The sequence below is a fragment of the Belonocnema kinseyi genome, chromosome 2 (assembly GCF_010883055.1).
Source record: "Belonocnema kinseyi isolate 2016_QV_RU_SX_M_011 chromosome 2, B_treatae_v1, whole genome shotgun sequence".
NCBI classification, from domain to species: Eukaryota; Metazoa; Arthropoda; class Insecta; order Hymenoptera; family Cynipidae; genus Belonocnema; species Belonocnema kinseyi.
This window is the reverse complement of record NC_046658.1, coordinates 109,206,263-109,221,090: the sequence shown is the minus strand read 5'-3', so window position 1 is coordinate 109,221,090 and position 14,828 is coordinate 109,206,263. Positions and strand designations below refer to the sequence as shown.

At 26.5% G+C, this 14,828-nt stretch overlaps 2 protein-coding genes across 7 annotated transcripts in view; one reads left to right on the top strand and one right to left on the bottom strand.

Annotated features, from left to right (window-relative positions):
* LOC117182937 (metallo-beta-lactamase domain-containing protein 1) overlaps positions 1 to 2,339 on the top strand; it is a 10,790-nt gene extending 8,451 nt beyond the window's left edge. The window contains exon 4 of the mRNA XM_033376055.1: positions 1,820 to 2,339. Within this exon, the coding sequence (XP_033231946.1) occupies positions 1,820 to 2,025 (206 nt within the window). The 3' untranslated portion in view covers positions 2,026 to 2,339. The remainder of the gene's footprint in view (positions 1 to 1,819) is intronic.
* Positions 2,340 to 4,234: 1,895 nt separating this feature from the next.
* Positions 4,235 to 14,828, bottom strand: part of LOC117167121 (sodium/hydrogen exchanger 6) — a 52,056-nt gene continuing 41,462 nt past the window's right edge. For 3 of the 6 annotated variants that reach the window (XM_033351784.1, XM_033351785.1, XM_033351791.1), the window contains one exon: positions 4,235 to 4,811. In XM_033351784.1, coding sequence (XP_033207675.1) covers positions 4,722 to 4,811 — 90 coding nt within the window. In that variant the 3' untranslated portion in view covers positions 4,235 to 4,721. Of the gene's footprint in view, positions 4,812 to 6,364; positions 6,588 to 13,750; positions 13,959 to 14,828 lie in introns of those variants that run through there. The other 3 variants (XM_033351789.1, XM_033351790.1, XM_033351787.1) reach the window with 2 other exon arrangements.

The following is a 14,828-nucleotide window of genomic DNA, read 5'->3' as shown; positions in this document are numbered from 1 at the left end:
TCTAGTCGGGAGTGGTGCTGACTGAAAACAGATGATTTGGAGCGATTCGCGCGCCATCTGTTGGTCATTCTAAGGACTTATTGAACTACCCTCGTAGTTTAACATCTTTGAATTATTTTCGAAATCTTTCGTATTCATTAAAAACACTGAAATATTTGAAATCGTTTAAAATCTTTGAAATCTGGTGTAGGGTACCCTTTTTGAAATCTATATAATTCACGAATTAGTTTAAAAACTGTATGAAATCTTTGAAATATTTGTGAAATCTTTTGTATTCACTTGAAATTAGTAAAATATTTTTAATCTGTGTAAAATCTTTTAAAAACTTAGTAATCTGTTTTATTATACTCTTCTTAAAATTTTTTAAATCTTTGAAATCTGGTGTATAAGCCTTTTTCAAATATTTGAAATCGTCGCAATCTTTATGAAATGTTCGAAATCCTTGGGAAATTTTTATAAAATCTTTTCAAATCTTCTAAATGTTTTGAAATCGTTTGAAATGTTTTAAAATTTTAGAAATTTTGTATACGGTACTTTTTTTTAAATCTTTGAAATTCTTGTATTCTTTTGAAATCTGTATGAATTTTATATCAAATCTTTAAAATATAATAGTAAAACCATTCTGAAGTCTTTTGTATTCATTTTAAATCATTAAAATATTTTTAATCTGTGCAAAATCTTTTGAAATCTAAAAAGTCTGGTTTAATCCCTTTTCAAAATCTTTTGAAAGTTTAAAAATCTTTGTAAATGTTCGAAATCTTTGTGAAATCTTCGAAATCTGGTATACGCACATTTTTCAAATCTTTAAAATCCTTGCAATTTTTATGAAATGTTCGAAATCTTTATGAAATTTTTCCTAAATGTTGTTTTTTTTTGTGAAAATTTTTTGTTCTTTAATGTCATTGAATTATTTGAAATCTTAGTGTCATTTTTTTAAGCCTTCAAAAATGTTTTGAAACCTTTTGAAATCGTTTTAAATTTTCAAAATGTTTTAAAATCTGGTGTAATGTACTCTTTTTCAAAGCTTTGAAATTCTTTAAATCTGTTGTACACGCCTTTCTTAAACCTTTGGAATCCTTGAAATCTTCGTAAAATGTTCTTCAAAAACCTTTTAAATATTTTTAAATCTTTGAATTTTTTTGAAACCTTTTCAAGTCTTTAGTAATGTTTTGTAATCTGGTGCACACTCAAAAACCGAGTGGCGAAATCCTTAAAAAATTCGTTATATCGCCATGGCTCACTCTAGTTTTGAAATTTAATTAACATCGAAATTTTCAACTAATAATTTTTATAATTTGTAAGTTGAATATCTCAAAAAATGTATACTTTAACGTTCTATATTAGCGGAGACGAAATTAAAAACTTATCGAATTATTCACAATATTAAAGTCTCTTCATTGCAATCTACCAAATAATTTGTAAATTCTACAGAAAATGCCTAGAAATCTCTTTATTTATTCTGGAATGAGTAAAAGATAAATTACTCGTCTATCTTGATAAAGAATAAACGTTTCAGTAGCAAGATTTCTTTTAATCGAGACGTTTCTTTTATAATAGACTAAAAGATTTAAATTACTTTTAGCATTTAATTAAAATAAATATTTTAAAAGAAAAATTAATTCAAGGTTCTCGTGAAAAATTCAAGGAGAATTTCAGGTTCTTCACAGTTTTCATGGTCGCTAGGCACCCTATATAAGGGTTTCTGCTCGGGGCTACGAAACCGTAAAATCATTAATTCCTGTTAAATTAAATATATATAATCAAAAGAAAAAACTATAGAGATTTGCATTCTTCTTGAATAAATCTGAAATGAAATAAATTTCAGGGGACCTTTTCGAAAAGCAGGAAGACATCGCCGATCCGTCGATCTGGAAGGAACAGTCGGCATCAGAGTACCTACAAAAGCTGCAAGCAAAAATGCGCTGGTTGATAATAAACACATCGGATTTCATTGTTCCAGGACACGGTCCCATGTTCCGGGTGACGGACACGATGAGAAAATTGGTCGAGTGTCCGGGCGAGTAGGACTAAAAAAAAGAAAAGAATTATTTAAAGACTAACTCAAAACAGATTTTAAATGCACAAGGCTATCCGTAATAATTCTGAAATTTTATATTTATAATGAAAAATATAATAATAGGCACAGTTATATTTACAAAGATTTTTATTAAACACTGTGTCGATTATCGTGTATCACAATATTGTTAATTTATGATTACAGTACAACTTTTTATATATTAATATATGTATCTTCTATGACGAACACTCTCGCAGGAAAGAGCGCAAAGCGATTTCTTTCCGGCACCAAATAATAAAAGTTTAACTTATATTTTAATTTACAACGCATCGTATAATCATATCCACTAACGAGGTACACATAATCCTTTTCAGATGGAGGTATATTCTAGAAATTAAAATACGATCGAACGATACTCTCTAATAGTGATGCAAGTGTCTTATGCGTTGCACGAATACGAACGTTTTCATAAGACAATCACAGCCAAAATTGAAATGAAAAGTAGTAAATTAGGGGGAGAAACTGGGCCTTACGTGCTGCTTTTACAAAAGCGAAATAAATTAATCATAAAAGTACATAGTTTGAATAATTTACATTTTTTCTGGGATTTCCTTGTACTTTTTGTATTAACGCAACTTCGTGATCGTATTTTCGTCTCACTTAACTATTGTAAGCATCCGGGCAGTTTTGTTTCATTTCAGCCTCGATTGTCAGGTAATTCTGATTTATGAATTCGCACTTTAAATTAGACTGAACGCGTTTGGCGAGTTCAAACTGCTTCAAACTAAAAGTAAGATTTAAAAAAGAATAAATATATCAAATATACCAAAGTTTTCTCTTATCCTGGGTTTACTTTAAAAAGAATCTATTAAATATTTTAAATAAAATACAAATGACTGATTTGTGAAAACTGTGATTCTAGACATTTTCAAACGTTCATAGTGCCAACTTGAGACTTCTTCAAAATATAATGTACTATTAACATTTTACAGAAATATCAGCTTTCAACTTTGATACAAAATATAAATTTTCAAGTTTCTCAAATTTTCGAATTACAGGGTGACCATTTGAATTTCTGAAAATAATTTCATGTTTTACAAAATTTCGATTTCTAGCTATTTTTAATTAGTGACCTTAAAACTGAATAAATTTAAGTATGAACAATTTTTTCCTTGGGGGGTTTTAACTTATTTTTAATATACTTAATAGGGTGGTCTAAAAATGCATCGGAAATTTTTTCTTCGAATTTTTGTGCTTACTCTCCTCAAATTTGCCATAGAATACGATTTTGAATTTAATTGGGTTTTTGCTAGTTGTTGACGTTAAAGATTATTTCTTTTAGCACAAAAATTGTTTCTATTGTCTGAAATATTATTTTCTGCTGATCATTAGATGTTGAAATAAATTTTGAAAACAATTTCTTATTTTTAATAATATTTTATTTGAATAATGCTAAAAAGATGCGATTTTTCTGAAAATCTTAACTGTTTGTTAAAGTTGTTTTTATTTTTAAGCAGTATCCCATTTTTTCAGAATAAAGTATTTTTACTCTTTTGCTAAAGTTTAAAAAATATTAATATAAACAAAAAGGTTCTCAATAACTAGTTTAAGGAAAATTTACAATCAATTTGATCTCTATAGAAAAATTGAATATTTCAAACATCTGGTTCTATTTCAGAAAAATATATCCTCCAACTAGAAAGAGATTGTTTAAAAAATGATTCTTTCTTTTTATGTATTATTTGATCAAATTAAAAAATGCAAAGCAAAAATAAAAAATTCAGAGAAAACTCCCACTTTCAGGCATTGATATAAGAAAAGATAGTCATAAACAATAATAAATTGTTTTAGCAATTTTTTTATTAAATTGCATTAATTATTAGATCAATTTATATGACAACTGGATTTAAAAATTTGAGAAAAAACTGCTCTTTTCTAGCATTATTCAAAGAGAATATTATTAAAAATAATAATAAACTTTTCAAACAATTATCTTCTTTAACTTGCATTAGTTAATTGCTATATACGATAGTTATAAACAATAATAATATGGTTAAACAAATATTTTTATAAAATTTAAGTAATTATTATTTTATTCGAACTGAAAATTGAACAAAAAGTTGAACATTTTTGCACAAAAACACTACTTCAGAATAATTTAAAGAAAATATTATTAAACATAATAATAAATTTTCAGGAAAAACACGACCTTTGAAATATTCTAAAACAAAATTGCTATAAACAATAATTTAATGTTTAAAATACTTATTTAAACATCTGATTATCTGTAAAATGTAGTATTTTGTGTATTAAAAGCAATTTTTATTTAAATTCTGATTAAAATTGGCAAAAAAGTATATTTTTCTTATGGGAAATAAGTGTCGAACTTTATGGGAAAAATAATTTTGAACTACCTATTTTTTTCCCATGGGGACCGGTGCTGTGAAAAATAATTTTAAAAAATCCGAGGAAAAATAAAATTCATTCTCATTTCCCGACATAGTGGCCACCCTGATTTATATTTTTGAAATAGATGTTTTTGCCAAGTTTTCAATGAATTTTCAAGCAAAAAAAGTTAAAATCTGAGAGAAAGTGATACTTGAAAATCTGGCGTTTTCAATATTACCAGGGTTTTTGATCGAAGAATACAAATTATGTTTATGGATTGACAATTAATGGAAGCCGATTATCGAGATTATTAATATTATAAGTGTCGGCCAATCAAACCTGGCAGGGCGACGCGTGTGTGTAGTGGTAGTGGTCCCAGACCAACTTCTCCTGTCACAGTTCCCAGCTGTTCCATAAATTATTAAATATGTCAAGAACCTACTTTAAATTAATATATACGATTCAAAACGAAAAGAAATCCATAAGGGTAAATAAATTTAATTTTTATGCAGATTTCTTCGAAAAAAATTGAACAATTTATTAAGATAGGAATAGAAGAATGTAAAAAAGTCACGATACCAGGGATCACAGCGCAAAAGAAGCACAAAAAAGGGAAAGAGGCTAATTTTTGCACAAAAAAGGGAAAAGATTAAACATTAGTTTTTACATGTAGAAAAAAATAAACAATCTTTTTGATGGAATATATTTCTAAAGAATGTTAAGCGATTTTGTAATAATTTCTGTTATTTCGAAAAAATTCAATTTTAAAAAAATGTACATTTTTCATAAATTTTCACGTTGAATTCAATAGTTAAAAATTAAATTCTTGTAAAATAAAATTGAAAATAGAATTAATTAAATAGAAATTTCAATTCATAAACAAAATTTCCATAAAAGTTTATTGTTCCGAAAACGGCCCGCCATTCGCAAATAAGATCAAGCAAATTAATAGTCCAAAGGATTCTCAGTAGAAAATTTAAAAGATAAAAAAAATCCAAATTCTGTTCATCTCCTAGTTAGGTCGTTGAAAATTCATTCACAACGAAATAAAAAAGTCCGAAAAACAATAAAAAATTATATATGTTTAAAATCGTTTTCATAATCAAGAATATTTTATCTTTTAAAATAATACCATCATTAAGAATTAAATCATGATACTTTTTCTTCTGATAAATTGTTTTAGCTTTAAAGTTTTATTCAGATTCTAAAGAGTTAAGTTTGAAATCGGTCAAGTAAATATTTGTAAATTTTTTATTGGTAAGATTTCAAAATAAAATTTGATACGCAAGAGTCTCGAATTTGAATCGTGAAATTTCTATTTGAATTTTCTTGAAATTACTTATCAAAATCTAAATTTCGGACTTCAATGTACAGAAAAATGCAGAAAATCTTCCCTTCAGCCTTATTTTTTCTCTGGTAAAAATTGAAGATCAAAAATTTGCAAAAAAAAAATTTTTAAGTCTCAATTCTATTTTTTCAAAAACATTTCATTATCGTTTACATTAGAATTTCTACTACAATTCTTTTGATGAATTTTTAGTGAATAATTTTCTTCTATTCCAATAAAGATTTTCTGAACACAGATTTTTCGAACCGCCCTGCATTTACAAACAAAAAAGAGAACACTTAATATCAACTAGCACACAGTAAAAAATTCCTTTTAAAATCTATTATTATCTTCACTATCCTTCGGCTATTTAATACTGATCCATCTACCTGATTATGTCTGAACGCTTGACAAGTTGTTAACTAAATGCTGCGTATTTAAAGATCGTGATAATAATCTAAAGCTATATTGATAAAATCGAGATAATTAAACGATAAATTGAAAAAATCTTGATAATATTCTAGAGGTAATCATGCGCCTCAATGTATTATTTGTGTATGGGTATAATTTGTATCCTGAATGTGAGTTTGTAATTTGGGTGTTGTATAAAAAAGCAAACAACAAAACAATAATTATAAAACATTTAAAGAAAATATATATTAGAGTAACAGCATAAATAACGAGAAACATTATTTACGAAAAACAGTGATACACGGGAAATAAACAAGAAAGAAAATACTCTTATAACTGCAGGAAAACACTTGAAAACGAGGCAGATTTCTGATTTTCAGAATTAGGTAAAAAACAAGCCGTTTTTTATTAATGTGTGATGTTTCCTGTACTCCTTATTTGTGTCTGTGGAGAAATAAGACGAATACAAATAAATAGAAATTTACAAACAGGCATCGAGAAAAGATATTCTGTATTAAAAAAAATGTTGTTACAAGATTCTTTTCAATGAAATATAAAAAATGATAGATATTACAAAATTATTTGATTAGCTACAGAATTGCATTTCTCGAATTATATAGTAAAAGAATAAAAATAAGAGCAATTAAATAAATTGAGAACAAATAACAAAACTCAGTATTAAATTGTATATTAAAAGGAAAGCAGTTTTTCTACAAAATACCACGCCACACCATGCGGAAAGGAAAATAAAGAATCGATACGCAGCAGCTGTAAAACAGATTTGTTTTAAAGAAAAGCGAAGACAATCCACTCCAAAGTCTAAAGCATTTACGTGATACTTATATATGTATAACAAAAAGTGAATACTAAGGAAAAAAGATTTTCTCGTAAATAAAAAATGTTAGTACTAAATATATTGTAGACTTCAAACTTTTTGAAAATCTTCTTTCCAAGTACGACTTTATTGTCACTAATGGTCTTACTTTCAAAGCTTCGTTGCTACTGAGAAAAATAAAAATAAGTCATAAGTTCCGATTTATCCATAATCCCATGAATCTTCTGTGATATTTTTTTTGTAGAGAATAAAAATAAAGTACAACAAAAGGAAGAGTTTTTTCTATTAAAAACTATAATCTTATTGTAAACTGGCACTCTGTCGAAATTCGTACAATAAAATCGAGTTATACTCGACTCAGCCTCGCCATTCACACAGGCCTGAGATTGCATTACATTATCTTTCGTAAATTTTTTTATTTTGGCAGTTTTTCCAGAATTTTAAAACTGTTCAATAAGTTCGTAACTCACTCTTATGGTCGTCACACCCGTACAACAAAATATAGAAAATTTACTGCTTATAATGATTTAATGTTAAAATATTGAGAGAATTAATGTAAAAAATAGACAACTAAACACGAATTATTTATTTACTTAATGTAGAATTTAAAATTATTTCAGGGGAACGTACAAATTTTTAAAGATTTTAAGTTATTTGAAAAAAATTCCAAAGATTTTTAAGAAATGATAAGAATTTTAAGAAATATTAAAGAAATTTGAAGCATTTCCAAAGATTTCAAAATACTCCAAAGAATTTCCAGGATTTTATAGGATCTCGAATTATTTCAAAGGCTTTACGGGATTTAAACAATTTTAATCTATTTTTACAGATTCTTAAGAATTTCCAGATATTTCGACAATTTTAAAGATTTTGGTAGGATTTCCAAGGATTTTAGGCTCATTTTAACGGATTTCTAGAGAACTTTAATGAATAAGTTTAATTTAATATGCAAGGGATATAAAATCTTTTCTACTTATTTTAATGGACTTCTAAGATTATATATTTAAATATTTTAAAATATTCCAAAGATTTAAAGAAGAACAGATTCCAAAGAATTTCAAGAGGTTTCGAAAATTCTAAGGGATTTCAAAGAATTTTGTATGATTTCAAAATATTTTTAACTCGAATATAAAAGATTTCTAGAGAACATTGGAAAATACATATAATAAAATGAAATTCCAAGGGATTTATAAAGTTTCTAGGGATTTCAACGTTTTTATTTTTAGAGAACTTCAATGAATAAGTTTAATTTCTATTTAAGGAATTTCAAATGATTTCTACTTATTTTATGGATTTTTTAATTGTATTTTTATATGTTTTAAAAATTTTCAAAGAATTTTACAAACTTTATAAGGGTTTTTATAGTACTTCTCATTAATTTCAAGGTATTTAAAAACCTTCAAGTTATTTTGAATGTCTTTGTTGGATTTTAAGGGATTTCTAGAGAAAATTGGAAACATAAATAAAATAACGTGAACTTTCAAGGGATTTTAAGGACTTTTTTAAATCTTCAAGGATTTAAAAGATGCCGAGGATTTCAGTGTTTTTAAAAAGACAAATTTAATTAATAAGATTAATTTAATTGACATTTAAGGCATTTCTACTTATTTTAATAGATTTTTACGAATATCTATTTATATCTTTCAAAATAACCAAAGGAATTTCAAGATGTTGACAAAATTTCAAGGGATGTCAGCGAATTTAAGATATTTTATAGGACCTCCAATTATTTTAAAGAATTTACATGATTTTCAAAGATTTTCAAGATTTTAAGATATTTCAATAGATTTCAAAGAATGTCAATAATTTCAAGGGATTTCAAAGAATTTTTTAGGATTTAAAAAGAGTTTAGGTTCGATTTTAATAAATTTCTAGAGAACATGAGAAATTAAACTTTTTAAATATTTGAAGGTATTTCAATAAATTTCACAAAATTTAAAGACTATTTTTGAATCTCTCAGGATTTCAAAGATTTCTAGGGATTTATATAATTTTTCAAGGAGAAATTTAATGAATAAATTTAATTTGTATTAAAGGGATTTCAAATGTTTTCTACTTATTTGACCGGATTTTATGATTATAAATTTATATATTTGAAAAAATACCAACGAATTTCACACGATTTAAAGGTTTTTACAGGACTTCTAATTTTTTCAAACGATTTAAGCGATTTTAAAACATCTTAAAGATTTTAAGCTATTTTAACAGATTCCAAAGAAGTTGAAGATAATTAAAAAACTTCAATGAATTTTTTAGGATTTCTAAAGATTTTAAGTTCGATTTCAAGTAAGCTCTTTATAAATTTAAGAACTAAATGAAATGAAATTTTAAGGAATTCCTATGGATTCCAAACATTTAAAGGGATTTTAAGTTATTTCAAACAATTTAACAAGATTTAAAGGGTTTCTAGGGATTTAAAAGTTTTCTTTAGAGAACCTTAATAAATAAGTTTAATGTAATACTCAAGGAATTTCAAATGTTTACTACTTATTTTAATGGATTTTTACGATTAAATATACTTATTTACTTTAAAAGATTCAAAAGAATTTCAAGAAATCAACAAAATATCAAGAATTGTCACGAAATTTCATGCATTTTATAGGATTTTATAGGATGTCAAAGGATTTACGTGATTCGAAAGAGTTTTATAATTTTAACAGATTCCAAAGAATTTTGTAGGGTTCCAAAAGGAATTAGGGATGTCAACGTTTTTTTATTAGGGAACTTTAATGAATAATTTTAATTTAATATTCAAGGGATTCAAAACGATTTCTACTTGTTTCAATAGATTTTATGAATATTTATTTATAAATTTTTAAAAATTCCAGACGATTTCAAGATATTTCGAAAACTTCAAGGGTTTTGAAAGAATTTTCAAATATTTTAAGTTCAATTTTAAAGGATTGTGGAACTCTGAAAAATAAATTAAATGAAATTTCATGAGATTTCTACCGATTCTAAAGATTTCAAGGGATTTAAAAGTATTTTACAAGATTTAAAAGACTTTATTGTATCACCAAGGATTTCAAAATGTTTTCTATATTTTCTTATATTTTTGCTGTGCTAAGTTTATTTGTACAGAAACCCTATTTCTGTATCCTCCATGTGAGATTATGAGTTATCTGAAATAGATAGTTTCTTTGTAGTTTGTTTATTTTCCACATTAATTCCTTCAATATTTTTTTATTATTTATTCCGATGCCATTATCCTATGATCATTTTCTAATGATTTTATATAATAAATGTGCTATAATCGTGAAAAAATTATAGGAACTTCATTATAGGCGTCTACTGATGAATTTTACATAAAACTCACTTTCTTTCCTTTCTTCGATCTCAGTTTTTTTGTGTTACTTAATTTATTTTATAGAGTTTTTTTTCAATACTACATATTATTATCAATACCTCAGGTCAACCACTTATTTTTTGACAATCTCAGACCTGGATTTACACCTATAAATCTAATCGTACCTAGGTACGAAATCAGTACAGATTCTACACGAGGTAGTATTTAATTAGCCTGTTAGAGACATTATGTTTGATAAATATATATTTTTTTGCAGTCTGTACGCAGACTCTCACATGTAGTCGAAAACCTGATTTAAAATCGGATCCTTCGGGCCGCATGCAAAAGCGATCAGTAATAACAATTATACATTTTATGTACCTTTAACAAGATTTTAACACAGGTGTGTATCCTTTTTGGATTTTGTGACTCAACGATAACAATGTAGGAATAGAGCAGAAAAATTTTAAGTGAAGTGTAATTCGCTTTCAACTCTTCGATACGTTTCATTTTATTTAGAAAATTTCTAGTTCTTTGGGAAAATAAATGATCAAATTTTTCTTCTAATTTGAGCAATCTTTTCAAAATTGGTGTTTTCAAAACCACTCTGAGTTACTCCAGTCAGTAGGGTCAGTAGGGTTTTTTTTAAAGGTCCTCAAGACATTTAAATCTAAATTTAGAATTATTAAGTATTGGTATTCTATGTTTTTATTTATTTACAAAATTTTCTTATACTACAATAAAATTTCTTTAAAATATATAATTTAAAGGTAGTTGTTGTGCCAAAAGTCAAATGTTTGAAAAAATACTGTTTCTATGGTTTTGAGCATCAAAATAACATTACTTAGGATTTCATTTCAAATAAAAAAGCTTATTTTTAATTAAAAAAAATAAATCCTAGAAAAAACTATAGCTTCTTAGCAAAATTTTAAAAATGGTTTAAATTTTAATAATTGATGGCTTATTTGTTTAGAGGAAAACAGTATCTACAACTCAACCGTTTCAAATTTTTCTGTGGCTGAAAACGTTAAAAGAATGTCATCAATCATGATTTTTCTTTCATAAGACATGACTGAAAATGTGCAAATTCTTAAAATCATAGAAATCTTTTGTCCCCAAAGACATGATTTTTGGCACAATTACCTTAAGACAGAGGGGTGACTAGCAATTCAATTATGAAATAATGACACTCTAAATCTAAATTAGGACAGAGTAAAAATACTAAAATTAATCATAGTATTTCAGCCGAGCAAAAACAGAAATTCGAAATCACTTTATATCTACTGTTCGGTTTTCAAATATAAATTGAAAATTTGGAAGATTCAAAAATATTTCCCTTTGGAAGAAAATATTGTGTTTATTTTCTTTAGTAAAGTTGAAGAAAAAGCTGTAAACTCCGAATTCGCTTCAGATTTAATCCAAAAAAACATGTATTATTCTGCTGTTATTAAAAAATTTTTTGTAAAACGTAAAAATCTTTAAAAAAAAAAAAAGATTTTGACGCGCTTTAAATTGTATAAACAACTTTTTAAAATAAAAATGGCATGTGTCTTCGATTTAAAATAAAGAAATTTCTCAAATGATTGGATTAATGTTAGCATTTTCACTCCGCGTTAACCTTCAGTGTTATAAAAATAAATAAAAAAATGTTTTTTCTCAAAATCAAGATACTCGAAAATAATAATTTCTTAAATATTTCTAATGCTCCACCTTATAATAATTTGTACCTCCAAATAATAATAAATTTTTGATTCAAATTACCTCCAAACCCTTTTTAATTATACCTAAATTCTAAAAGTCATATTGTTAAATAAACAATTAAGCACAAAAATTAGAGTAAGCAAGTAAGAGCAGATCTGCGCAAATTTTGTAAACATATCGAAGAGTTGAGTTTGTTAAACGTAATAACGTATGAGAAGTGAGATTTGAAAATTATGCTTAATGTAACAGTAGTACGCACCCTAAAGATTAATTTATATTGAAAGTCCCGTTAGTTTAATTAAATTATTTGAGGCAATTAAAACAAGTTAAAATGAAGCTTGTCTTTGAAAGTCGTGGTAAAAACCAAAAATTGCAATAAAAAATATCCTTCTTAAACTGGTTAGTTATTTTCAAATTATTTTCCTATTTCCCCAACTTTGCCAGACACTCCACGTTTCAAGAGTGAATTGAGTTTACGGTCCTAAATCTATCTTGAGTCTAAAATTGATAATCTAAAAATGAAGTAAATAAAGAATAAAACAAAGTGAAGTTCTAAATCTAACGCAATTCTGTCTTAAAAATATTATCTGCTTACAATAAAGCTCTGCATTTAGAAATATTTTATCACAAAATTAAAAATATATTCGTTGTAAAGTTTAAAAGAATACCCTCGACTTTTAAAAGATTTTTATCAAAGCTAAAAATATATCTATTTTACGAATAAGTAACTCTTGGGCATCTACAGTTAATTATTGAAAAAATATTCAAACTCAAAAACTGCCTTTCACTAAAGTGATCATATGTCACTGAAATTCACAACATTGATCAATGAAAATATACGATTTTTAACAATTTATTTAGTTTAATGTAATTTAAGTAATTGAATTGGATGGTAATAACTCGCTATAACGTCATATTTATTATTTTATTTAAATAAGCTATGTCTGATTTATTACTTTTATTTGATATCAGGTAGTACACAAAAATTATCCCAATATCATGATCATAAGACTGCGTTTCACCCGCCTACGCACTCTAAACTTTACATTAAATACTTACATTAAATACTTTGCATTAAATACAAGTCCTGAGTGAAAGAAAATGTAAGGACCAGTTGTTTCGAAGAAAGTTAGAATTTTTTCTGAATTTTATCATATACATTTTAGAGTGAATTCATGGTTAAAACACAATCTTCCGAGAACGATTTTGGGATGAAACTTTTTCTTGTGTATTTCGAACAATACGTGTAAGTAATTAATAAAAGAAAATGTAAGAAATGGACGTTTAGTACGAAGTTATATTTTTTCCGAATCCTTCAAACAAAATTCAAAAATTGAACGTTTACAGGAAATTTACAGTTTTTTCCGAATTTTCGTGTACATTTAAAAGAGTGTGAATGGACATGACACAGTCTTCCGATAAAGATATTGGGAATATTATTTTTTTAATGCCGCTTTTGCCGAAAATTAAATATAGCTTATTTAATTAAAGTAATAAATATGACCCTTTAATGAGATATTACTACTTAAGATCACATATTAAATAATTTTTCAATTTTTGAACAGCAACAAAATTATTTGAGTAATTATTAAAATTTTTATATTTTTGTTAATAAATTTTGCGAACTTCAGTGATATAGTGATCATTCAATCAGTCTTTCAGAATATCTACGTATTTGGTGGAACTAGCAGTTAAATAGGAACAAGTATAAACGATTTTTGCAAAACTGCAGTCTGATGAAAATCTTTAAAAACTATATGAATCCGAATTTACTGTAATACTGTCCTCTCTAATGCTGTTTTATCAGAATTTTAAAGCATTTTTGACTTTCAAATTTCCTTGACTTTCAATTTTATTGGCGAAAAGTCTCAAAGTGTCGATATAGTGAGAAGTTCTCTCAAAATGCTCCTGTTTTATCTCGTCATAAAGTACGTAACGGAATAAATCCATCCACACCCATGATTCTCAGCTCGTCATCATCAAGATCCCTTCTCTAAAAAAACCGGTTATAATTGAGTCAAGAGTGCCGATTAGGGTGTTCCAACAACGCATTAGATTTTATTTTAAATTTCCATGCTCTCTCCACTAAAATCTTTTCGAATCCAAGAAACTTAGTTTTTTCTTTTGAAAAAAATTTATATTTAGAGGTGGGCCGCCCCCATGATGTTTAAGGTAGTTGTGCCAACAATTAGGTCTCTGAAAAAAAGTTTTCTATGATTTTAAGAATTGAAATTATAATATAAATTATGCCTTTTCAAAGAATAATTTGTCTAGGGAATGGTTTATTTAAAAAAAATTGTTTTCACAATTTCAGCAGTAGACAAATTTACTTTCAAAATTAGAAACAGTAGAGTTGTAGAGAATGCTTCCCCCGAACAAATAAGTCATCATTCCTTAAAATTCAACCATTTTTTAAATTAGAAGGAGAAGTAACAAACAGTAAAAAACAATCCAATTAAAAAAACATGGCCAATATAAATGTTTTTTGTAAGTTTAAAAAATTTTCCATCAAAAATGTTTTTCATTTAAAATGACATCACCAGTAATATTATTTTGATCCTTTAAATAATAGAAAAACTATTTTTTCAGAGATCTGATTTTTGGCACGACAACTCCCCCAATTTGTATTGCACATAAAAAAAAACACGTCTTTGTACATTTTTTACAGAATTGTCAATATTAAGTATATCAACTTGTCCCTCAACATTTCTCAAAACTCCACAATTTATTGTTTATACGAGGGTAGTTCAATAAGTCCTTTAAATGACCAACAGATGGCGCGCGAATCGCTCCAAATCATCTGTTTTCAGTCAGCACCACTCCCGACTAGATATATGGTGCAGTCACAGTCCACATCTTCTGA